General features: G+C 33.7%; 1 protein-coding gene across 1 annotated transcript; it reads right to left on the bottom strand.

Moving 5' to 3' along the window:
* Positions 1-325: 325 nt before the first annotated feature.
* LOC149791798 (uncharacterized) lies at positions 326-26,660 on the bottom strand. The gene is made up of 8 exons (XM_089969270.1): positions 26,570-26,660; positions 17,771-17,959; positions 16,749-16,877; positions 14,099-14,287; positions 11,206-11,301; positions 3,441-3,707; positions 2,736-2,832; positions 326-2,220 (listed from the first exon to the last, which is right to left on the bottom strand). Exons 1-8 carry the CDS (start codon positions 26,637-26,639, stop codon positions 1,674-1,676), a joined length of 1,584 nt encoding a protein of 527 aa, XP_089825396.1. The 5' UTR covers positions 26,640-26,660; the 3' UTR covers positions 326-1,673.
* Between the last annotated feature and the right edge of the window lie 1,126 nt (positions 26,661-27,786).

Here is a 27,786-nt window from a genome sequence, read left to right as displayed (position 1 = left end):
ACTAGCACTTTTTCTTTGAAAGGTGCAAAGCTATATAAGCCAAACACACCTATCAATCATACACCAAAATAAAGGGAACTAAAGGTTTGTTTTTTTAACAATACCTAATATATGCAAGTTCTCATTTTTAAATAGCCAGTATATATAACCATTGGGGAATCATGGGGAAATTCTGTTCCTAAAAAAAAATCTAATCCTATGCAAAATACGGAACTGTAGAGCTCCACCCACACACACGCATATATATATATATATATATATATATATATATATATATATATATATATATATATATATATGAATGAAACGGATTTTCTGCAATACGTTTGGCTGTAAATGGTCAGGTGATATTGATCTGGAATTATTTACACAACGATACATTCTGAGACTAATGTCGGTTTTTCTGCTGTTTGCAATATAAATAAACGTTGCAGACACGTCATTGTGAAACGACTGTTTCATCTTTTTTATTTTTTATTCAGCAAATAAATAAAAATTATTCCCTTTTTATACTTTTTTTTCAATAGTCTTTGATTGAAATGCATAGTTTACTATTTTGTCGTTCGTCTGCTACATAGTCGCGCAAAATGGCTGATTACGTTGATTTCGGAATTGTCGGCAGAGTTGTTTGAACAACTACATGACAAGGAGTTAAAAGAAATAATTGCAGTGATTGAAGCAGATGACGATGGATTTGATGATAATAAGTTGGATGTTACAAACGCTAAAAATGAAACAGAACAACAGAGATTGATAAATTCCCTCACACAGAACCCCATGACCTCAATCAACCTAGTCATACACAATAACAACAATAATAGCATGGGAACTGCGCCAGTACAATTTGAGGATTCTGAGGGATATAAACCAAGATTCGAGAAATTATTATTAAATTTCAATATAACACTTACTAAAATTAAAAAATAATAATGTCGTCTTTTATGTAAAGAACGTGCTGACACCACGGGTAGCCATTGCCTAAGATGTAAAGTATGAAATTGCCGAATAAACGTAACTGGGACAGTAGTTACATTTCATTTGACATTAGATCACTGAACGGGTCTTCATGAGTATTAACGCGGTTGATAATGATACAAAATGTTATTTCTGTATACACTTTATTTAACTGTTATATGTATGTTACTAAGGGATAGCATCATCTCGTTCATATTTCCATCTTGTTCATTGATAAAATCCATTATGACTTACGGTTTGATTGGAAATTTAATCGAGCACACTTGTTCATTCCGTATCAGCTGTTATTATGTAAGGTCATGGTCATCTGAAGTAGCAGATGGGACTGACTAAAATTGAACAGGAATGTTGTAAATAAATTAAATGTGTTGAAAACACCGGTAGCCATTGCTTAATATGTAAATTGCGAAGTCTCTGAATGAATGTAAATGTGACTGTGGTTAATATTATCGTGTGATTCTGTGCAGGTTATGTGTTATGGGGCGATGTAAAGCGGCGAATGAAAGGAAAGTTTGCGCTACTTAAATTGGATTGCACTGCTGATGGAATAAGTGGATTTGACGAAAGAAAGGACGACATTGGACGTATCAGCATTAAGTGATCACGGTTGGGTATTTATCGATGTGCAAATGTTACCGAATCACTCACAAAGTAGATAAAGTCCGAAGGAGCTCTACATGTATATGTGTATTCTGGAATTATATGTGATCATAAGTGGAGTTCCAATCTGTCCTTAAGTTGTACGTAGTGTCATATTCGTCGGAGATTGCAGTCTTCACTCTGTCGTACAGCCTAACACTTTCATCAAGAGTTTTGCTATAAATATTGTCTGATGTAGAGATACACCCATTTCTTTGCTCAAAATTGGCTGTGTCATAAACGTTTCCAGCTACGTTGTCATCTCTTCTTTCTTGTATACCTTTCAGGTGATCGTTCTTATCATAATCTGTGTTGTATGTCGAATTGCTAGAGTTGACCTTTGCTTTTTTTGTAACTGTTGCATAATTAAAATTACTCCCTTCTGGTTCAAACATAGAGGCAGACATCTCATGATTTGATATTTGTCCAACAATTCCAGTACGGGGTACTTCGCATTTACTTTCCAATTGAACAAATGGTGTGAGGCTAGGCCCGTTTTCTAATGAAACATCCTGACATTGATAAGAATAAATTGATTTGTGGATTTTTTGTGTTTTTTGCATGTTCATACTTTTACTCTCATGTTCTGATTTCCTTTCTCCCGTTCTGAAATAAAAGACAAAATAATAATCATTCTCTAGTACATAAAGAACACAACACAAGAGACAAACACATTTTATTATATTTTGCCACAAGCATCATCAAACGTTGAAACGCTAGACAATAGCTGTGTCAAGCGATTGCCAATGCTTCAATCAAACTTCTAATTATAGTTCTATGGTTGTATGGATTGGTGTTGTCCATGTAACATATGAGTGAGTAACGATGCTACTGTTTCGCATCTTATGTTTCCCCGAACTGAGATTTTTATCATGTCACCGTCATTGACAGCTTAATATATATGTATTATCAAAAGTTGCACTCGATCACTCGAGTGAAATGGTCTTTTGAATGACTAATGAATTAAATCTTGGTAGTTTTCTGCAAATTGTAGATTTTTGCAAGCCAAAAGATAACATGAACCATTAGATCATGACCGCTGATAACATAGAATACTAGAACTTGTTTTGCGGTAGACGTCGAATCATTAAATTGTAATTTGTTATATGTAGACATTTTACCTCTGCACCAGTCTTCTACGGAAATATATGATGACAAGAACTATCATCGTGAGAAACACGACGCTCCCTATGACTGCTCCGATAATAATACCTGTATCTGAAAGGCACATAAATATATAGCTTATTCTTTTAAATGCAATGCATGTTAACATGTTTTGATATCACTATACGTTCACAATTAAAACATTATATGTAAATCAAGCAACTGCATATACGGCACATATGTTGTAAATATTTGCACACAAGAAAACATTAGTAGGTGATCATCATTTTCTAGTCAGTAGTACTAACAAACTGAAACGTTGCAAAAAATAAGTCAGTTTATCAAAACTTGCATTGGTCATGTCCTAGTTTTCATATTAAAGGAGAGTTCATTAGAAACCATGGAAGCAAATTAAAAATAATATTTTAATAACAGCATAACAAAATCCCATATAATATTTAATTGTATATTTGTGTGTTGAGTAATTTCGTTACCAACAAAACGTAATATTTATTACAAATAATCAAACTGAAATGATTACAAAACCGAATATAACAAAAAGGACTGTCATAAATTTTTAAAGCCAAGAAACAAGCAACATATATAATTTGAACGTTAAAGTTTTCTTTATAAATGAAATCCATTTAATCTTGACAATCCATTACAATTATTGTTTTCCTCTTATAAGACCGCAATAAAATTAATAATACATCACATATTACCAGATTTATGCGGGGAATCTACATCAGTCATCGATGTAGATTCTACTACTGGTACCAGTAAGGATGTCTTTTCTTCGTTTAATCCAATAGCTGTACTTTTAGCGATACTGTTTGCAACAGAAAATAATCCATATGCAGATGAAGTTGTGTTTGTTGCATTTATTCTATTAGTACTTCTTGAGGCCTGTGTTGTTGTATTCATCGATATGCAACTACTACTTCCTTCACTGAAATGAGAACTTGGTGTCTCCAAAGTAGTACTGGATTCTAAAGAGTAAATATATGGATAAATACTCAGAATTAAGTAACATTTATTTACCGACAATCCAAACAATAAATCAACAAGATGAACTGAAAGAAGTGATGCTAATTAAGATTGGTCTTATATCTTGGGTTTCCGTTTTCTATCAGCAAGCAACATGTGTGCATGTATGATGGATATATATTAGCCTGCATGCAGTGGGTATATGCAGACAAATATGTTCGCATATGTAATTATGTATGCATGGATATAGCTATGTTTGCATACATCTATCGAAGGAGTCATAGATGTAATTTTGTATGTATATATTTATTTATGTATTTATACAATTATGTATATTATTGTTGGGGGCTTTTCCTTCAGGAACTACGGTTTCATGACATTGAAATTAAGACAACCGTACTATTATCGAGTAAGACAAATAAATTCAAACCCGTTTGATTTTCTAATCAGCACAGATTATCATCAGTCTTTCATTAGATCATCGATGTCATATATCTGTAACACCAAGCTTTACTTTGTTGAAAGTAGGGTTGTCTTAGTTAACATGTAGTGAAACATAAACATAAACGAAAGGTCAACTAAGATTTTTACACTTTCGATTGTTAAATCTGGATGGTCTCTATACCAAGAAAGTCTTTGGCTTCGTTTTTAATGTATAGTCTTCCGTCATGAAAATTAGCATTGCTGGTTATTAAAATCAATCTGAATTATCTGGAACGAGAACTATCATGAATAGGTACAATATTTTTACATGGTACATGAATGGATATTAAGTTTTTTGATAATACTTTGAAACACAAAAGAGCTTAATCTTGATGTGTATTTTTGTCAGGGTCACTAACGTTATTGCCATAATAGGCAATGCAATGTCGACCACCAATTCTATGTAAGGTATTGCAAATGTTGTGAATAACCGATACATTACGGTGTAGCACAAAATGAAATTCTGGACAAACACCCTAGCTTTTTGTATGAATGTAGCTGATGAAATATTACCAAACGAATTCTACAACTTTCAATTGAAAGTGGGTGAAAATTGTAGTTTGGACACATAATGAAAATCAGATATTATTAACATATGGATATGCTAACATTTGGTTAATAAAGGGTGCCACTGATGAGAGAGATTATTTATATAGACGTGCTTACACAGCAATGTAAAGTTATTTTCATGCATGAACTTACTCATGAGATCAGAGGAACGCATATATTACGTTCTTATATCCTTATTAAAGGTACGTTTACATGGCGAAACTTATTTAAATGATCTAATTATGATATATTTAAGTAACTTGATTTGCTATTTAACAACAAATAATTTACCAATTAGCGCAAATATAGGAAGGTATGAATATATTAACTGCCAAGATATGATATGACTGATATGCAATCCATAAATACAAACCGTATATCACATTATTTATGCTGGAATAAGGAGAACGTATAAACTTTTGAATATCTGGAAGCCCACACATCAAAACATTATGCCTATAAATGTTTATGAGTAATAGGAGTAATATGAGACTGATAATATTAAATGTAACTTTGTTTATATGTAAATGTATGAAAATTGAAAAACTAATATGACATTTCTTAACATATAACTCAATAGCTATAAAAAAACATGTCACTTTCAAACTCGATTTATTAATAGTAACATACATAAGTACCCTACATTAATGTTATGTCATTTATTTAATTATATCATTAAGTGACTCACAACATCTTAAGTAATATAAATTTTGGACGGCGGCCTACACTGCAAAACACAATTATAAATATTAAAAACTCATTATATAGACTGGATAACATATGCAACCTTAAACTAACTAAACTGTAGATTAAGATTATGGTACAAACGATTCTATTGTATATTAAAATGTTTCCATGTTTGTAAATTCAAAAACGGTGGCCTATAAAAACGTAAAACAGATTGAAACCTTAAATATGGCTTGCAAACTACATATGCGAATGAAACGGTGAACAGATGTTTTCACCACCCTATCCAGGAAGATTGTAAAAAGATCACAGGAGGCCTTATATTGTTTGCTTTCGACCAGCTTCACCCACTGGGTGCAAACATGTTCACACAACTTAAAGCCATCCATTCTTGTTTTCAACATATTGGACCACGAAAAGCAACCACCCATTTTTTGAATATTCAGAGATAAACGTTATATCATAGTCAGTTGAATGCCCACAAAGTAATACACAGAGAAGAAATAGTCATTGTGGTTCATGGTTCATTGATAATAAGTATTAAGTAATTGCGACTATTACTTGAATGAGCTGCAACGAAGATAACATACATGTCAAAGTGAATATGATGATGTCCCCGACGCTCAAGTGACTGCCGCACAAAAATTCCGGCCCACCGTGGCAGAGCAGATTTGCTTTCCTCGTTGTCAGGTCACATCTCTATCTCTCAACTGACTAAAAAAGAAACCGGCATGATCCTCAACAGTGATATGTTTGAAGTTTGATTCATGTAAGGCAAGTGATCCTGAACTTCAACACGGTGTGCAACTCCTAATACGAGAAAAGAAAGCTAAGCCACGAGGAGAAATAGCTGATTTTGTACACGGACAATGACAGGCTGTTGATGAGCCTCGAAAACCCTGACTGCAGTTTTGATATGGCAAAAGATATCTAACTGCGTGACACCATCGACTACCTAGCCGGACATTCGTTGCTCTTGGATCCAGCGAAAAGGTCGTCGGAATGTTTAAGGATGAATGCAACAGGATCGTAGGCGTTTTTGACTCTGCCCGAATTTGTGTATCAGCATTATTGCAAGCATGAAGCAGGCCGGTATACACTGACTGATCGGGTAGAATCAGGAGGTTATTGAAACGCATAATATGAAGATCATTGAGGAGGATAAAATACCGAAGGATGTGTAAAAGTACTGCCCTCAGGAAATTTCGGTCTTAATTGGAACTACAAAGGCAAAGTGACATTTGTCGCATCGCTTCTGTCAAGTTCCTCGTCCTCAGGTCACATCTCTATCTCTCAACTGACTATAAAAGAAACCGGTATGATCCTCAACAGTGATATGTTTTCGAAGAAAACTAACAATCCTGCGAACAGAAGGCATGCTTACAGAGACATTCACCGAACGTGTTTCCGAATAAAATGATATTGTTAAAACTGATATTATCTTTCACCTCATTGCCGTCTTCCCGGTACGCAATGGGGCAAGGTTAGAGTTGTGTGCCAGCTGACCCGCCTATCTTCGCATCTCTATTAAACTATTATATCACTCTCCTAATCAAGGAAGTATGATGTCCTTACATCTATATCTCCAAGACTCAAACGTTGTTTGGCTGAAAAGGTTTCATTCTAGCTATCATTGCATGAACTTTATTAGCTGCCGCCTCTCCAAGAAGCACAACAAGGATGGCGAAATCTACTTCTTGGCTGAAACCAAGCTTAATACGATATCTAACCACATATCAGAGTCATTAGCATATAGCAACATCTACATCAATGAGCATGATAAATACATAACGCTCAGAACAGAATACATTCTAGCATACAACGCGTAGCTTAGATTGTCATTGACGAAGTTGCAAAATACAAATTAATAGCCAGCCGAAAAGCCGGAGCTCACAAAGCAATCATGTTAAACCTCGCTAGACATTCGTACTAAGCTGTACGAAGTCAACGTAAACGGCATTAAACAAAATAGTTGAGACAACAGTCTTCTACCCGATTCATAACCCCAACTCACCTCCGCCATTCGATGATGTATTTTTATAACAGCGTAGATAATTTTGGTCCAGCTGTTTCGCGCATTGGAATAAACAGTTCACGCCTGACACACCTACATTTTTTATTCCGTGTGGCCTTCGTGTTTGCAGTAGCATGCTGTAAACAATTATTACTGTGAACGTTGTCGTTTTGACCAGCTGACTTTGATGCGTTTACATCCGACCCAACCAAAACGAGGCTGCTACAACAAAGCTGTCAAAAGCAAGCAGTCATCAATATCAGTAGTAGTGGTAAAAGAAGTAGTGGTAGTAGTATTACTTTCACCGAAACTGATTTCTTCCATAAATTGTGAATCTACCTAAGCAAAGCTACATCTTCTGGAAATGGATGAGTCAGTTAAGACGGAGAAGCAAAAAGAACAAGAGCCATATTTGATTGTTTGTGGTACTTCTTTAAGGGCAAATGACAATTCGTAAATATTATATCCCCAACATTGAGTCAAGGTTTACTAGAATTTGGCCTTGCTAAATCGGGTATATTCTCATCTTTTCAGCACATAATTCACTTCGATCATTTTTTTCCCTGGCTAGTTATTCAAGCTATTAGTATTGTTCTCACACAAACTTGTTCGACTGGGCAGCACTTTGTATACTGTACACATACATATAATTAATAGTATTTACTGCCATTCAATTACCTCTAATGTGAAACAATTTTCTTGTGGGCACTAAGAAAGCACTTGAAACAAAACACATGTATAAAAGTGTAGAATTATAATGTTCCTGTCATTTTTTATTGAAGAGTCTTAATGTTAATGTTAATATCTGATCTGAAAATAAATTTCCGAGTTAATAGAAAGTACACATTTGTTCTAACATTCGTTATATTAAGGAAAACAATCAGTGAATGTCAGCCGGATCAAGCGTTTAAATTTCTACTTTTATATATTAACTAGTTGTAGATTACAATTAGAAAGGGGCCTAGTTTACAATGAAAAAGGGACCTAACTTACAATGAGAAAGGGATCTAACTCAGCCACGAGCTGGCAATTCTGAGATAAGAGAATTTTGACATTTTGAAAAGTGAACAATATGTCAATATGGGGAGATTTCCAATTATCTCAATAGATCTTGCGAAATAAAGTATTGTCCGAGACACGATACAATGTTATGTTAAACCTACATCTACTAACCAATACCCTGTTTGAGCGAGTAACATATGGTCATTTACTAAACAGCAGAACATCTACTAACTCAACAGCCCACATTTACTAATCAAAACGACTTTAGCGTGACCAATATCCATGCGTAATGGCCAAAATACCGTTGAAGTAACCATTGGCATGATTCTAAATACAAACATACTGTACACACGTATCAGACAAACAGTAAAAGAGGGGGCTGACATACCCATAAAATCAAACCTAACATTTACCCTATTACCTTTCTTACGCTCCCTTTACAAACAAAACTACCAGCCTCTGCCACCCTTTATAATCGCTATACTCCTAGCAGTAAAGTGTAGGGAGAGAGATGAGCAGGCAGGAGTAAACACATACATTCGTACATACTATCACACAGAGAACGTTGGAATGATCACACAAAACTGTATGTCATGACTGAAACGTGTAATAAATCTTGCAAGACATTGCTGTTTCCGTTTCATGTTATTCTGCACCATTTAGATTTAATTTAAACTGTTCGAAGTAATGTATGAACAAACGCTCGTCCAAGGAAAGCTGAAAATTGTGAATAAACTTCTGTGTGATCACTTTCCACCAGCCAAACAGTCTACCTGGCCATTTTTCTGACTTTGATCTTCCTACGTTACGCCTGGGAAAGTTTAAAAGTGAAGATGTTAGATAACGAAATTTCGGTTGATATGTTGAAACAATCATTCTGCATCATCATGTGCAGTCTGGAAAAGATCAGCTCCAAATCACATAGTTTTCTTCTTTCACTGTTTAAACTCTCATTTTTATTAATCTAAGAGGTAGAAAATACTGCATATTTTTATAGTTTCAGGTAAATAATCCAATCTCTTTTCTTTAGGCTGAAGAATGAGAGAAGTGTCGATACATTTTAATTTATATCAGGAGTTTTCTTATTTAAAAGTATAGAAATATTTATTGACGCTGAAACATTAAGACATGAATGTGATTGGTTGGGCAGTTTAATATGTATACCTCCCAGCTGCATTTCTACCACAGCAGTAAATTATTTATTTATTCATCACACAATCATCAAAATGACCACAATAACATGTGTTTGTCCTTTGAAAAAGAAATCCAGATGTAGAATACAATATCTGATATGGATTTTATTATATTATACCAACGCATATGAGAAAACTATTATTAGTCTCTGTCTGTACCTCTGTCAGTGAGTCTGTCCATTATGATATGACCTCAAACAGAGCTTATGAAATTTCACAAAACATTGTGATTATGTTCGCTTGGAATAACCACATGAATGAGGTGGTGCGGGGTGGGAGTAGGCATCCTTAGTTGAATCCCCAAGTTTCGCTATGAGAAGTAACATACAAGATATACAGACATGGTAATTAAAATGACATTTTCTTTTATTCCCCTTTCAAAATTTTATACAAATAACTTATGGAACACAGACACATAGACGCGTCATATTTATACATGAATTTGAATGATGATATATCGTTCAATATATGGTTTGAGTAGGAATGTACAATTGGCGGACCAAAGCAGCTGCGTGCACTTAAGATTGCAATTGAATATTAACTTTATTTATGCCATATTAATTTCCTCCAGACGTTGCCGTACACATTTAGGTTTAATTTTCTACATAATACAATCGTACAATTGCAACGTTGTCAAGTAAATCTGACCTGGAGCAAACATTAATTGCTGTAATTATAAATAATATGTAATTGATTTTACGTCAGAAATATCTAAATTTTTAAATCCTTTATTATTTATAATATATTTGACATGCCAATAAACTTGCCGTATATTAAACCTGCAACACTCCGATGTTATATACAAAAAAATTAAAAACACCGAACATTACATTTTTCTTCAAATATATGATGTCATTACAGAATAAGACATATATTAAATAGGCAAGTAGATTGAGATAAGATCACATGAAACAACACTCTCTGATCTAGAACATCGTTTTTAATATTTGTTCTCGGCCTTTTCATTACATTCATACTATAGGCAGTCGGCACTCATGGTATATATTGTTTTACTTGTTTTCATACAAAACAATGTCTTCACAAGTAGCTATTTATAATAGTATTATTATTATTATAAATTTATAATATTGCCTGTGTACCGTCTTTGTGTTGTTCTTGTGACTTAATTTATAACCGAAATTTATGCCACTTACATTGCCCTTTCTTCGAATTTCATTTAAACAAAAAGCCTTCATGTAAAATGTATTCATTTACGCAGACACGCGATCAATCTGCGCTCGATTTTCTACATTCAAAAATGTATGTTGTTTCATTTCCCGCATTTATAAATTTATGTTATTACCAAGAAATAATTAAGCAAAAACTGTATGACATAAACTTAAAATAAGATGTTTCCTTTACAACATTACATGATACCATCAGTACATAACGTAAATGTCACTGCAAAAAGCACAGTGTCGCTCGTACTCGATGAGGTTCATAATCGCACTAAATGCTTGTAGTTATAGAAATTGCAAATAAATAAGTGCGGAAAAATAAGTAAATTCTGTTATTTTCTGTTAACTAAATGCTATTTCTGACTGGAAAAGACAAATTAATTTAAATTATTACCTGTCTCGCATAGCGGATATAGCTGTCTGTTACAACTCGTAAATGATAATTTACCATTGTGTAGTATACCACATTCACCTTCTTTGTTGGTCGGAGCTTAAATAGAAACGGAAATATTGCAGTCTCGTTTGAAATAAAAGTACTTAGGAAAGAATTCAAGTCCTGTTTAATCTTTATCTTTGTTAAAGTGGCATCGTCATTTTATTAAATGGATCACCACAGAATATTGATTAAGCGCTAGTTTTTCATAACGGACCCATCCTTATACTTCTCTTGAACCATTCCTTATGTTGTTTAAAAAGACTGATTAAATTTAAGTGACGTTTGTGCAATAGTGTCCTAAGTCATACAGATGTTATAATAGTGGTCAGAAACGTAGCGCTATCATTTCATATTCTTTCACTCCTACCCTCAAACTGACTCGAAATCGAGCTTATGCAGCCAGTTAAAAGGTCCAGTTGCATGATTGTTTTTTAGTTGTGTATGATCTTGAGGTTTTCTAATTGTTTCCACTCTAGTTCTTTCACTAAGTAACCGAAAAATGTGAAAACAACAATTTAAGTAAAATCAACAATTTAAGGTATTGTGAAATAAATCCCAAATATTCTAAATGTCCTATCCAAAATCCAAAACTATATTGAGGATATTTGCTTGAAACGAGTGAATAACGGATATATTTCATCGAGTTTTTCACCCACGAGATGAAATATATCCGTTATTCACTCGTTTCAAGCAAATGTTCTTTTTATTTTATGCTCACATACGTTGGCTACCTAAAGTTTGTGACACAGTGAATTAGCAGATTTCTTACAGTAATATCAGCTGTTTACCGTACATGTTCTGCTGTGCTATGTGTACCTGCGCACAAAATTAGTTCCACATCAGATTGATAAAAATTGACTGATATTTCCAGAATAACAAACTACAAGTTACAAGGATAACAGACAGGGATTATTAATAAGAAAACAACCACAAGTAATTCATCGATGTATACAAGTAGTTCCTGTAGTGCAAAAATATTGTTATTTTTTCACTACGGTGAAATATCAATATTATTTTTATTAGAAAATCAAGTAATTCACTGCTTAGCATAAAATAAAACATAGTATGAATGTATCCCAATAGTTGTGACTATAACTGTACCACAATTATGCAGTCCAGAATGTCTTTTGAATAAGTTGACATAAGTCCCAAAGGAGTGTGTATCCAATGTCAATGAACACGGAACCATTCCAACGAGTGTAATATAAAAAATTAAAAACTCTCAAAATATATCTAAACAGAACTAAAATTTGATAACATATGAATTCTAGACACTCGTCTAAGATAGAAATGAATTATTTTTTTATGAATTCCCTATTTATATACATTTTTACTTGAGCTAGATGTGACTCATTTCAACAGAAAATTAAAAGCCAGTTGTAAACAAGGATATCTCTAGCTTATTTTGAACTCACAATAACTATGTTAACAGCTTATTTACAGCTAACATTCATGGACACAAGTTAATTATGTAAATATATAGATTGCAAATCAACATTAGCTTAAATACAATCTACAATCATGGACAAATGTTAAACACACAATATCGGCATTTTAAACGATAATAATAATAATAATAATAATAATAATAATAATAATAATAATAATAATAATAATAATAATAATAATAATAATGATAATAATAATAATAATAATGATGATAATAATAATAATAATAATGGTATAATAATATCTGGACTTTAAAATAAATAAGTAACTAATCAGATACCCGTCATCAGTTTTCTGACGCTCTGGCAAGATACACGTCGGCTAAAGTATACATAGATGTTTATACGTCTCGTTTTTGCACCAACGTTCATATTCAAACTTTAAACTAAGGACGTTCTGTATTTCCGCGTGAATGTACAAAACCTTCGTGTAAACTCATACCAATCTAATGTCATCTGAAAATCTTTTTGTTTTGGGTATTATATTAAAAAATGCTGTTAAGTGTTTAATCCTTTGAAATTGTACAAATTTCAAATTTGAAATGTAGAATAAGTAAGTACAACACTGACATACTGAAGACCCTTATAATCTAGCTGAACAACGTCAAAACCAAGTAGGTGTGAAAATTTGGTCATGTAGAGGTGTGATCATATACTGAGATTATATGACACCACGATAATCAATTTCGGCAAGACACATATGCAAACACTAAGAGAAAATGATTTTCTTTGGAGTCATTTAAGCCCGTGTCTCGGATCGCACATCTGAAATAAGCTTTAGTTAGCAGAAGAACGTCATTGTCAAGAATGTGATACGTTTCACATATACGTAGCATATAAATTATGACTTCGACTCAGTCTGTGAAAAAAGTGAAATTATGTATGATACATACCTATTTTAGTTTAAAAGTTCACTTAAATTACATTTCTAGTCCAGAAACATCCATCACTACATAGCCTCAATAAAATAAAGACGATGCATTCCGCATCTTGTTTAAAGTGTTGGTAAGAGTTTAATCCCTTGTGGAAGTGAAATCAAATTTAAAATATAGAATAAGTAAGTACCACACTGACATATTGACGACCCTAACAACCCAGACGATCAACGTCAAAACCAATTAGATGTGAAAATTTGGACATGTAGATGAGTGATCATATACTGAGATTAGATGACACCATGATAATGAAGTTCACCAAGACGTCTGTGGAAACACTCAGAGATAAGCATATTTCGTTCGAGTCACGTAAACCCATGACTGATCTCATATCTGAAATTTGCTTTAGTTAGTAGAAGGATATCATTACCCAGTAGGTACTTGATAAGTTTCGCATATATGTAGTATATAAATTATGACTTCGACTCAGTCTGTGAACAAAAAAGTGAAATTGTGTTTTATACATACCTAGTTTAGTTTGAAAGTTCACTTGAATCACATTTCTAGTCCAGAAACATATATCACTACAATATCCCGAGGGAAATAAAGACGATACATTCTGAATCCCGTCGCCAAATGCACTGTAGTGTTGATGACACCATTCCCTTGCTTCAGTCCAGATTTTTTGTACATCATACAGCACATGTTTGTGTGGTTCTAAAACGGCAATTGATTTGAATTTGGAAGAAATAAAATAAAATTGTTTCAGCTAATCATTTTTCGTTCTGTTCAAGCAGTGTACCTTATGTAACTAAATTATTCTATGTTCTACGATGATACAACTATAACCAGAGAGCTTGCACTGCACGAGCAATGGAGTTTAATGATGAAGGACTCTTAATACAAGCTTTTCAGACATAGTTTCTGGTGTAGTTGCTGGGTATTTTGTAGACCGAAAACAAATGTATAAGTCGAAAACAGGTCTTGCGAAGAGCCGATTGATATCAGTTGTTATATTTTAATTCTTATGAAATGGAATATTGAGGTTTCAATTAAAATTCCATGTAGATCGGGTTAGAAGTATTACAGTTTTCATTATGAGTTAGACATACTTTTCAAACTCTTTCGGGACAGAAAGCTAGAAGACACCAGAAAAATCTAATACAGTTTTCTATACTTTTCAGTCAGATTTTCTATTATTAAAACTGTCAGAAAGAATAATAACTTGTTCCCTTTTCTACAACTTTGTGCCGTTTGCGTATCATCGAAATACCAGAAAGAGTAATATCCCATTTCGACAGTTTAGCATAATAGTATATCTTGGACAAAATAGTCTATTCTTCTTGAAAGGGCAAGTAATTGTGTTTATCCAGGCAGTAACAATGCTCTTGAGATCCAGATAAATACCTAGTCAGTTAATTAACACTCTTCTCGAAACCATTGAGACATCATACATGTCACAGAAAGGGCACCATAAACCTAGGCCCAAATACCATTCAAACCTCAATCTCGACCACATAAAAAAGTAACAATTAGACGAAAACAACTGTAAATGATTTTGACAACGGGATTCTTATAAATGTTGGATGATAGACTTCGATCTGTTTCCTATGATGACAATACAAGAATCACGGTGGGAATAATTAAATCCCGTGTTATCTCTGACGACATCTCCCGCTGAACTTGAAATCAAACGGCTAACCTAATATTTTATTGATCTGAATCAAAGTTGCTTGTCCTAAAGATCTTAGTTTTCAATAACTTACATCAATCCACTCATTGATTCTAGAGTGTCTCTTGATAAAAATTGCACTGTTCAGCGATGTGAATTTGTGCCTGAACAAACTCGTCACCTGCAGCACGAACACAAACGATTACCGAACTGAAGCTAACTAGTTAAAATGTAACATCACATGAACCAATCTCCATGCATGGCGAGTTTAATTCTTACCTAAAGTAGGAAGAACATTTGTCTCGCTTTGACCAGAAGCAAAGAAAAGTATTTCACGCAACAAAGGCAAGTCACAACCTTCGCCATTGTCTCTGTGCTCTGATCCAAGATGGAAGACCATGTCTTCTTCCAGGGTCATTTCCTTAAGCGCTTGCTTATTGTCATCGACAATAATATTTTCCTCAACTTTAATGTTTCGAAGATGAAAGTCAACACGGAAAGTCACAGATTCTGAATTAGACCTCTTCAACCTACCTTTTGCCCAGAAGAATTACTAGAGATATTTATAGACTCTGTTCAAAGTCACGTGATAATAAGGAACCAACAACACCCCCGACATTCCGTATGACGACTCTACATTGGTGTATTGAAAGTTGGAATTTTATTTCACTCCATATCAAGGCAGTGACGAAGAATATTTTATAAAATCAGTTCAAGTTCGCGTGGGTGGAATTTCAGAATACATTCAATGTAATCTTTTATTCAGGCAAAATGTGATAATACCTGAGAGACGTGATCCTATATTAATCACATTGTGGTCTCTCTGTCGGCATCGGACGATAGAACACAGCGAAATGTATGAAAAGTTATGTCGAGCCTGTCCTGGGTGATCATGTGTCATATGTTAACAAAGGTTGTAATAATTATAAATCAGAAGACCAATGCAACTGTTCTATTTTATAATTGTTTTAAATTTCAATGAAATCAAAAGTACACTGAACCCATGGTTTCCGATAAACCCGCTGAAACGTTTACGTTTCCAAGCAATGACACTGTATTCATACTAGCTGGATCTAGGAAGGTTGCTTTTAAAGGGAAAAGCCAACACCAGTTTCTTGAAATAACTAACACCATGCAGAACCTTGTAAAATCTTGAAGTTAAAAAGCAGAAGGTTTAGATGGGTATCTAAGACGTTTCAGTAAAAGTTCAATTTTATAATTCCAACTAGTCAACTACAGTTTCCAAGTTAACAAACCGAAAGGAATTGCACATATACGTTAAGGTTGTCTGCATTACTTGGAATCTCGGCTGAAACAAAGTCTGAGCAATTTCTGCGAATTTCAAGTTGCCAGAAATCTCAGTCTTACTGCAGTAATGTTGATAATTATTGTGTACTTTTGTTTAAAAGGGGACATAATTTAGTGAATGTTTAGAATACGTTGACGACGACTCACTACTCCATATATTCTACCTACTAATATGAGAACATAATATAATAATTGTACCATATTGACTCTCGCATATTGCGCCGCATAGGGTCCCACACTGCTCGTACAAACAAGTTGTTCCACAACTTTCTCCTATTTTACACATTTCACACCTGACATCTGAATGACGTCCAAATATGCTAGAAGCTGTAAAATAAGACAAGCAACATAATGAGATCCAATGTCTATAGAAGTGTAAGGTAATCTTGGACTTTTTTAGCATTATTTTAGGGCTTGAAGTCGACCAAGTACCATGAAGAATTTTCATCTCTAGAAATATATCCTTCAAGAATTGTAACCCGCAATCGTTGTTCAAGTTTGAATGACTTAATCATCGCAAAATTCTTTACAGCACAAAGGAAAACAATGACAAAAGATTTTTATTACTTTGGATGCGATCTTACATCATTAGAATCCCATATTAATTAAGGAAAGGTTGTAATTATTACCTCATTTGCGAAATCCATGGCAATGTTGAGTGTTATTTAACTTCCAAGATTTTCGCAATATTATTTGGGTACAAATTAAATGTAATATTAGGCAATGCGTGCCCGATAGAACTGATATAGATCTACCTAATACGTATATAAGTTTTTAATCTAGTATTTAACCGAATAAAAATATATTATGCGGCAAGCAATTACACGATTCACCAAGTCTTAGACAGCAGCAAACCCTAGCTTGTAACAAAGATCTATCAACCAGCTTTACCGACGACACCATTTCACAAGATAAGTGTACTCATTAGCGGATTCAACGTTATGGCAAAACAGGGCTGCAAAAATGAGTATATGCCCAAGAACGAAGCCAAACTCATTACTTAATTGCATCTTTGCATATCAAATTTCATGGAAACTACTTTGTTACGAAGTTCCGATCTTTTCAGGTGTTATTTGCTGAGTTAAAAGTTACACGTGTTAATGGTGGTAGAAAAGAACATAATTTATGAAATAAGGAAATTTTATTGAAAAGAATGTAACCAACGAATATCCTTAAAATGTTTTCTAAATAAAAACCCGGCAAAATATTATTATACCTACCTGTTTCAGAATTTAAAATGATGTATGTTGCATCAACCCATAAATCATCCTTCAAATTACATTCGCTGAATAGAGGCACATCAAATGATGTTTCATTGGGCTTAAATAGTTTGCCATGGTTCTTCTGGCAGGTTGCATCTGCTTCGGTCCATTCAACCATATCAGGTACTTGAAAAAGGATCCCATCAACTGCAGATTGGCAAGATATATTAGAGGTTATCTACCACCAGTTTAAAGATACCACTAACCTAGATATGGGTGAATACTTTACATTAAAATACAATACATGCTTAAGCGTCTAGGTTCATCGTTTCCTTTCTTTTTTAAGTAATGATAAGCTTCCAAATGTTCAACGTGTTCTGGAATGTAAGGTATAATTGGACTGCATGCTTTAATTTGCATATGAAATATCTTACATTTAAACCAAGCTAATAAAGAGTTATATAATATACTTATTCCCCATACCAATTTCATACGCGTCCAAACCGTGGTATTAATGCTCTTGAGCTCATACCACTTTCGGTTACCAAACGAATTTAAGATGTCAGCATCATATTATATTGTCTACTGGGAACTAGATAGTTTGTATATCAACTTACACGATTCTTACATATAAGTTAAATACTGGTTCAAAAAAGGAATACAGAGAATGCATTATAAACTACATTATGCAAATATTGTATGAACAGTCACAAAACTATCATTACTGGTTATTATTGTACTAAAACTGCTTGAATTTTATGCATGAATTTCCAGATTTATTGATATACCCTGATTCAGTGGATGTTACGAATTTCATTACGTTTTAGTAAAAGGATGCTTACCGTATTTACCGCAACTACCCACACCCAGGGGATGTGGCCAAAAAGAATTGCCACTATTGCATGTTAGTTAAAAGTAAATCTTGTATACATGCCACGAATATCAACAGGTAACTTCGTTTATTTTATTTACCAAGCTCATCACCGAAAGCCCGTGTTAATAATGTTTCTTACTGAATCGTATACCGAACTGAATGCATAGCGTTTACAAGACATTGCTGGAACTAAAACATGTCTGGTGTTTTAATGCAAACACAAGTGCGCTGGGCTGAAATTGGGAATTAAATGAGCTGCGTGGGAAATGCTATGCTGGTAAATAATTTGGAATGTATATAGAAGGATTTGTGGTCTACCATTGTTGTAAATATTGTATAGGAAGAGAACGAGATGTGATGGTGATCATGCAGCACGAGACATGAGGAGAGCAGAGAAAAGCAAGGAGACATTTTCATAAAGTCACTTGTGAGATTCAGGCATGGTACAGAAATCTCACTGTTTAAAGTAGACCTAAGTTTCGGCTCTATACATAGCAGACAATAGTTAAGTTGACCGGACAGGCAAATAAAGCTATTATGTGGGTAAGCGGGACTTTGCTAACATGACTTTCCTGTCTAGGTTAATGATATTGCCTAGTTTAAGAAACTAACGTGGTCAATGCATGTCTTGGAAAATTCGCATTGGAATCGATTCATAATGGGTAATGAATAACTTTATCCAACGGATAGTTGAATATAGTAATTTCTTCAGCAAAATAGTATCGTAACATTTCATTCTTAATTTATATAATGCTATCTGAAGATTGTATTGGTTTCATTACCAACGTTATATTAGCTGTTGTTAACACAATGTATATTATAATCGGTAAGGAAACATTAGATTAGCAATAAGAAAAGAAAAGCAAGATGTATGTTGTCCTCCTTGAAGAAAAACCATTAAGCACTTTATTTCCTGACCTAATTTTGAAACTACGTTCAGCCTGTATTAATTCGTTTTAACTTTTCATTAGTTTTACGCAGTTTAATTTTGATTTGTTTGATACAACATTTCATTTAATTGTGCATGTGGTTGTTAGCCTTTCCCACAGTTAAACGCTTGAAACGACATAACTTAGCCATGACCTTAGAAACACGTCCCTTATCGCAACTACAGTAATAGCCACCATGACGTGGTCTAAGTAGTTAGCTTGTTGAGAGTCCTAGAACATTTTTAAATGAAATCATGTGTAAGCATTTCGTTTTCCATGGAATTTGACATAGAACAAAAAAGCTAAAACAAATAATCTACCGATGAAATGAAACTAGATTACAAATTGAAAGAATATATTGAATTGCCCTTTTCAAGTTGCCAAATACAATATCAATCATAAGTTGTGAAAATGATGTAGATTTACGGATTTCATTTAACAACCACAGTATCGAGATACGCATCCCAATCTCCTAAGATGATTAAAATGATACAGTTATTAAATTGCAAAGTTAATTTGAGCAAATATTCAAATTTACAGCATAAATTCAGGATTTCATACAATGTATAAGCTCTGTCTATAAGAACTCAACAATATGCATAGATAGCATGCATGGAAAACAAACTTTAATTTAAACACCTCAGGCTGACCCGGTGTTTTAATTTGCTGTTTCAGATTCACTCATATCGTTGGTAACTCTTGGCATCAATCAGAAATAATTCAGAATTTTGAAAAGCTTATGGAAGCGTTGAAATGTATGGATGTCATGTCAAGTTATTGATAAATACTAGAAAAAACGTTTCAGGAAAATAGCAATTTCTCAATATCTAGATAGTATGTATAATTGCTGAGAAACAATCTTTACTATGATCTTGAACGTCGAGCTGCTACCTTTAATATTAACCAATTATAGCCATAAACCAAACAAAAAGAAGCAAGGAAACTTTATTGAAAGAATGGTCAACTGAGCATGTTTTCCACACTTAAGACTTTGTATCATAATGATGACCATAGGCAGGCAGATATTATTTACAAAAGCAATATATGCAAAATACAGTATAACACATCTTGAAAATTATTTAATTTACTCTCAATACGCGTCGACAAAGAGAAGAAAAGAGCAAGACAACGCTTTCAGGAAAGAGTTTTAGAACACAACATGTATAGGACAGTTAATAAAGGAATGCAATACCACTTATCATGGTCTGTAAAAGTGACCTTAGTTGAAACAAATAAAAAAACAATATTACAATTATGGCAGAATCAGGGCGATTAATAGACCTTGAGTTCATTTCATAGTTAAAAGCGTTGAATGAATTATAATTCTATTATGCAATAAAAAGCTACTGCTTTTATTGATGAAATAAGTCATTATCTTTATTTCAAGAAGTTTTCATTTCCTCAGGACTTATTAACACGATATAGGGTGTAGAGTAAGGTGGAATAGAAGATTTGTTTGTAGGAGCATTAAGATAGAAAGGATTAGTACAACGACATAGCGGAAAGATAATCAGCATATAGCAAATTTGATATATAAATAGTGGATCGATTCCATCAACAAACACTTAGCAACATAATGGAGCGAGAAAACAAATCAAGACATAATTTATTTCCCTACAAAGTGAACATTTCAGAAGATCCTACAGTATCGTGCACTAAATTCCAAATATTACTAAAAGTCGAAATTTATGAACCTCCAATTAAATTCCAGTGATATTCCAACTAAATTCTAACGTGGTGATGTACCTTTATTATCCTTTGTGCCAATATGTCACTGTTATATAATATGGCGATGTGCTAACTCTTCTCATGTATTACAATAATATAGCCAAAAATGACCTTGACTGAATTCACTATAATTCCTAATTAAAGGTTTTAGTTTTCTATATATCTATATATTATATAGAATTTCTGACAGCTATTCTTTACTACTATCTTAAAAGTCTAGTTGCTAGCTGTAATATCAACCAATTATAGCCATGAACCACACAAAACGAAATAAAGAAACTGAGTAGAAAGAATGGTCGATTGATCAGATTTTCCATACAGAAGAGTTTGTTTTTGTTACGTCCATGACAAGATGTAGGCAGATATTATTTACATAGTAACCTATGCAAAATACAGCCTGGCGCATCTTGAAAATGATATGCTTTACTCCAAATAAGCGTCGACTAATAGAGGGCAAGTGCAAGTCGGAGATAACGCACACAATGTCTTCAGAAGAGAGCTTTGCAGCACAGAATGTATAGAATCTATTCACAATTTAAACCAGGAAAATGTATGACAAGTTCCAGGCCTCATAGATGGATGCAGTACCGCTCATCAGGGTCTATAAACATGATCACAATCGAAACAAACAACCAAACAATATTACAATTAACATTACACATAATCAATGTGGCTGAATATGTTCGCTTAACAGATGTTTGATTATGTTCATAAGTTAAAATAATAAAATCAATTATCATTCTAATATGCAAAACAACGCTGCTACTTAAATGGCGGAAATAATTGATTAGCCTTTACTCAACAATTTAATTTTTTAAAACTTATTTACACGATATATGATATAGAGTAAGGTAGAGTACAAGGTGTGTTTGTAAGGGCATGAAGAAGTAAAATAAACGGATTAGTGCCACGACATGGAGGAGAGATAATCAGCATATAGCGAATATGATATATAAATAATGTTACTACTAAATGGATTTAAACTAAGTAATGGAATGAAGCGAAAACAGGTTTGTAAAATTCAACTTATAATTTTTTCCCACAAAGCGAAAATTTGAAAAGAAATTACAGTATCATGAAAAATATTCCAAAAGTCCTGAACGTTATATGAAAACTTCAAATCTATGAAGTTCCAACTGAATTCCCTTTGTTATTCCAAATCAATTCCGATGTCTTGATGTGCCTTTATTATCGAATGTGCTAAAGTGTCAATGGTCTACAATATTTCACAATAATATAACCCGAAATATCCTTGACTGAATTCACTATAATTCCAAACTAAATATTTTAGTCTACGAATAGTATTGCGCACTTTGTAATTTCAAGAATAATATTTTGAATAAATAAATCCACTCATATTAAAAACTGAACACAACGACATAAAGGATTATGCTTCGGTTGTTAAGGCAAAAAGAGTAATGTTTCAAGTGAACAACGTTGATATAAAAAGCTGAGATATAATAATAGACGTAGAATGTAAGTCATTCTCCTCTCTACACCATTCAAAGCTGTCTACCAAGCTTAAGAATTTCCAAGTGGAACAGTGATGTTCTAGACTCAGAATGAATCTCCATTAACAATGATCTGAATATTCATTATATGACAAATATAAGCTGTTGTATGTTATTCTCAAAATAAATGGCACTGGTCAGATACGCCATAAACTTGATTAAGGCAAAGTTCAATTACAAAAACATAACATTCAACCATTGAGCAAATCGAACAAACAACACAAATTAAATCTACATAAATAAAGGAACGGAGAGAGATAGAGAACGAGAGGAGGAAACATAGAAATACAGAAGACGTAAATGCTTCTGCAGAAGGAAAAGATATAAACAACATGAGTAAAAATGAGAAAGAAATTAACGAATTGATGCAGACAGACGATAGAGAAACAGAGGACGCAGATATAGATAGAGAAAGAGAGAATGAATATTGGTCAATGAATGAACTAATGCAGAAGGAAGATAGAGATAGAGATAAAGATCACATTGAGTTTAGATTAATGAAATAGGAAGTGACCTATAAAGGGCGCTTCTCATACGGCTGATGAGATGGTGCCTAAGACTTGTCGTCAAAATTTAAGAAATTGTAGAAATGAAACTAGTTAGACCCGTCTAGAGTTTGTAGGGGGAAAACGCGTTTGTTTACAAGACTGTGTACATCTGAGAAGTTTGACAGAGATTTTGATAATCTTGAACAATATGTATTGATTGAAGAGTTTAAGAATTGTGTCACAAATGACATTAGCAAATACCCTGAAGAGGAAAGAGATGAAACTTTAAAGAAGGCAGCTAGTAATTCTGCTCTTTATTTTTTCATTTTCAACGCTCACTTTGTAAATAAATCCTCCTCTCAACCGGTTTCAGTTAAGAAACCATTTCAGTCTCGTTTGAGTACTTAAAATCCGCAAGCTGGTGTAGCTGTAAAGAATCAAATTTCTGATAAAACGGATCAAATATAGGCAACAGAACCTTAACAAAGCTCTTTTTTTAAAGAAGTCAAACTCAAGGTCATGTATTTAAAGTGATACTTGTGTGGAAGCTTGCATAGCCCAGTCTGATTTCGTTATGGAGATATACTAACCTTTCATGTCGAAGGGTTCAGTATATCTTGTTGGCGATTTTAGTAACCCTACTCCTACAAAGATATTAAGAGATACAGATTCTTCGTTAAAAAGTAGCTTCCTATTTTCTGAGAAGTCATCTTCTAGTGAAAGTGATCTATTACAGGGAGTTGAATGCAGATAAGTTGAGGGCCCTCTCCATTGTGTTAATTTGTCATCAGACGTAGTTTAGGGACAATTGAAAATTGGAGCTATGATTTCTTTGACTACTGAGGGAGTTCATTTGTTACTAGAAGGAGAAAATATCACAGGTATTCCACTTGTAACATTCAAGCCTTGTATTAATCGACGATTTGATCATATCTAACAAGAAATCCCTGGTTTATATCCAGCTTATGGGAAAACATGTTCTTGAAAATGATATTGTTCGATAGGACGTATTTCCTTTAGTGGACACCTTTTATGGGTCATTCTTTTCATGAGGTACTTTTGCTCAAAACCATTTGATCAATCGGGGAATTATTGATCACAGTGACGCTCTTTTGGCAACATTTCTCTTAACTATAATCGGGATTATAAAATACACTCACTAGTTGTTTTTCAGAAATAAGATCCAGAATCTTCTGTTTGCTTCAAAAGACACCGAGTAAAGTTTAAATCACACAAGAAGGAACATGTTATTTCCTGAAGAATGGTGTCCTTTTGAACAAATGTAAGCCACCTGAGGTACCACTGGTGACGAGTGGTCAGTTAATGATCAAATTGTAAAACATAGATCATATAAACAGGAAATCATTAGCTAGCCAATGCAGTGTTGTTGTCTGGTGATTTAGCAGTAAACAAGACCCATCATAAAATCTGTAATAATTTTTGCTGGTCGAAACTTAAAAGTGATATTTATAGGTTTTGTAGATCTTGTTATATGTGTTGATGGTAAAAAAAAAAACTCAATCAGGTAATACCCATGTGTGTAGTTGTGGACAATATGGACCACAAATGTTTGCATCTGCTGCTTCAAGAGATGAACGAACTGAAACGTCTAATAAAAGAATATGCACTCTTATTTGCATACTTTCCAACACGAACGAACAAGATTGTTCACGACGTTGAAATAGTAAATCAAAAGTCTGTAAAGCGAAATCCTTATATGATGTGTCCTCTAAACACGACTATATGAAGAAACGCGTTTAGTATTTTCCGGAAAACGATTTTAATGAGCCAAGTAAACGTGACTAGAGCTCATCTCGCATTTTAGTGCCGCAACCAGATAAGACTTTCTGTATGTGTACTGATTACAGGAGAGTAAACAGTGTCACTAAAACCCGTTCATTTTCAATTCCTATGATTTACAGGATTGCAAATGCCAAGTATGTCACAAAGTTTGAACTCTACGGGTTCTGAAAAATTCTACCTACGGAGAGAACAAAATAAATTGCAGCATTCGCGACTACAGATGGACTTCACTATCAAGACATATTTGTCTCATGTGTCTGCATATTACTGGTTTGGAAATCGAGGAGTACATACCAAACAACGTTAATGGAGTTTGAAATCCCATTCTCACTTAGATTGCAATGACACCAAAGACCAGACCCTCAATGTAAACAGATTATTGTAAAAACAGACAGCAAACGTTCAATAATTCTCTAGAGTAAGGCTACAATTTCAACAGTTCCATCACTGACTTCCGCACACATCCTTGGATAATGAAAGACTCAACAATAAGAGAAAAAGGTAAACAAAAACTGTAACCAGCATAGCCGATAGTCGATATCCAGCTTACAGAAAGTATAACAAAAGACTGTATCTAGACATCATACTAATCTATAGTAAAACATCGACTCAATGTTTGAAAATTCGAAAGTAGTAGCAAAAACGATTATTAGTTGCCTGTGTTTTCTAAATAAGGAATGATTCTAGTTTGCTTGAGGTACTCCAAGAGATGACTACAACAGAGTCCATCCAACACATAACGGCTTCACCTGTTGCTATGTTGAATACTTATTCTTTGATGGCCTAATCGGCATCATTTTGCAAAATCGGGTGCGAAATATTTCGTTACGCTTAATTTATTTCGATAATATCGAAAAGCTAGAGGATGATCAAGACAATGTAGATGAATCGAATGAAATTTAATGCGAAAAAGAATTTTCATGAACCAAAACACGAAAGGCGGAATACTCTATTAATAAAATATATCATGAAGTGCATAGAGGGAAACGTGACACTGTTAGAAACGCGACAGAGCTTATAACTAGCAAATTTGTTCTTCCATCGTACCGCAAATAATTGAAAGGACTTAAATTACTGTTATGTAAATCGTCGTCAAAAACACTAACTTTATTTTTCCATATCTGTTTGGGAGATCCGCAGACTTGTTAAATTACTTTAGTGTGTTATGTCTGCAATGTATATGTGGTATTAAATGAGAGAGCTTCTGGTACACTAGTGTAAGCATTATCATAGTACAGATTGTTTCATTTATGCTACCGAGTATTACAAATATCATCGAATCGGCCACGAAGAGTTTCTGTCTGTGCTTATTATCAGTCACTTTGTAACATGAAATAAACAAACAAAATCAAGCGATCAGTGACGATTCTAAAATACTGAATGTTATGAATAATCATTTCTGTCTTCTTTCAATAGTAAATCTCACAAAAGAGTGTTAGCAAAGAGATTGTTTGAAATTTCAGGTAATATTTAGTTAAACTTACCATGATAGAGTGAACTCTTTCGCAAAATTCCGATGCAAATTATGAACTTACAAATAGTCGAAGTGTCCATTGAAAATGAGCAGGCAGGAAGTTTAAATACAAAGCACGCACAAATATTGATTTCTTTATCTGACTAGGTCAAGTGGAGTAACCTTCGATCAATGATATGACTGCAAATCGTATCAACACAGCTATGGTAGTAGTGTGTTAATGGTATAAATAACTGTTCAATGAAACTGTCTTCAAGAAGAACATCATCATATACTTGTTTAACCTTGTAGCTACTGATAATACATGTCTAGTAGTGTGGAAGATAATGTCTCAGTACAGATCAATCACAGCGACGTATGTCTGTAATACTTAACTGATCTTGTTAATCTGTCGACTTTACCTTTAAATATCTGCTGCTACAAGGAACGAATACAGCTATAAAGGTAACATTCAACCCTGACAGCGAAAATGCTGGAAAATGTTGTGGTGTTGCAGAGTCACCAATGCACTAGCGAAAATGAAATGACATGTAATAAATTTGTTATGTGTGTTAATACAGCCTCTGACATTACAATTACTTCAATATGTATATAAAGCTACTTGGCGCAGTGAAATATTGCATACATGCTAAAGATATCGGAAATATAGTTGGTTAATTATACAAGAAGAGACAAAAGAATTGGAAAGAATTGCGACCGTATTATCCCGTGATGGAAAACTGATGGTTAAATGCGTGCATCGAGGAAATGATTTTCACTGATAGTGATATTTATATGTCTATGTTATGTATCAGAGTCAGTACACACCGTTGACCACCATCACTTGTAAGTCAGATGATATGGGTCTTGTCAGTGTACATCAGAGTTAGTATAGTAGTCATTGCACAAAAAAGCATCTAGATATTCTGATATCAATTTGAATATTAGTGGCGAAGGAATCAAATACATACAAGACACTGAACATTTTTTGTACTTTTAATAAGACATATTCATTAGTTAGAATATTTTCAAAAGATTTCATCGTTGTGACTCACGAGGACTGGAATTCTATAAAATCAATACTACCTAACAACATATTCGAGTCCGTTTGCAATTTAAATAGTTTGATCAATTTTATAAAACCGTACTTTAACATAGAAACATAGACACACATACATATACACATGAAAACAAATCAATCATCTATAAAAAAAATGTCAACTGTTACTAAAATTAGACCAACCTTCG

This window comes from Sinohyriopsis cumingii, chromosome 9 (assembly GCF_028554795.1).
Source record: "Sinohyriopsis cumingii isolate HCF-2022 chromosome 9, ASM2855479v2, whole genome shotgun sequence".
In the NCBI taxonomy this organism is placed as follows: Eukaryota; Metazoa; Mollusca; class Bivalvia; order Unionida; family Unionidae; genus Sinohyriopsis; species Sinohyriopsis cumingii.
This window is presented reverse-complemented; position numbering and strand designations above follow the sequence as displayed.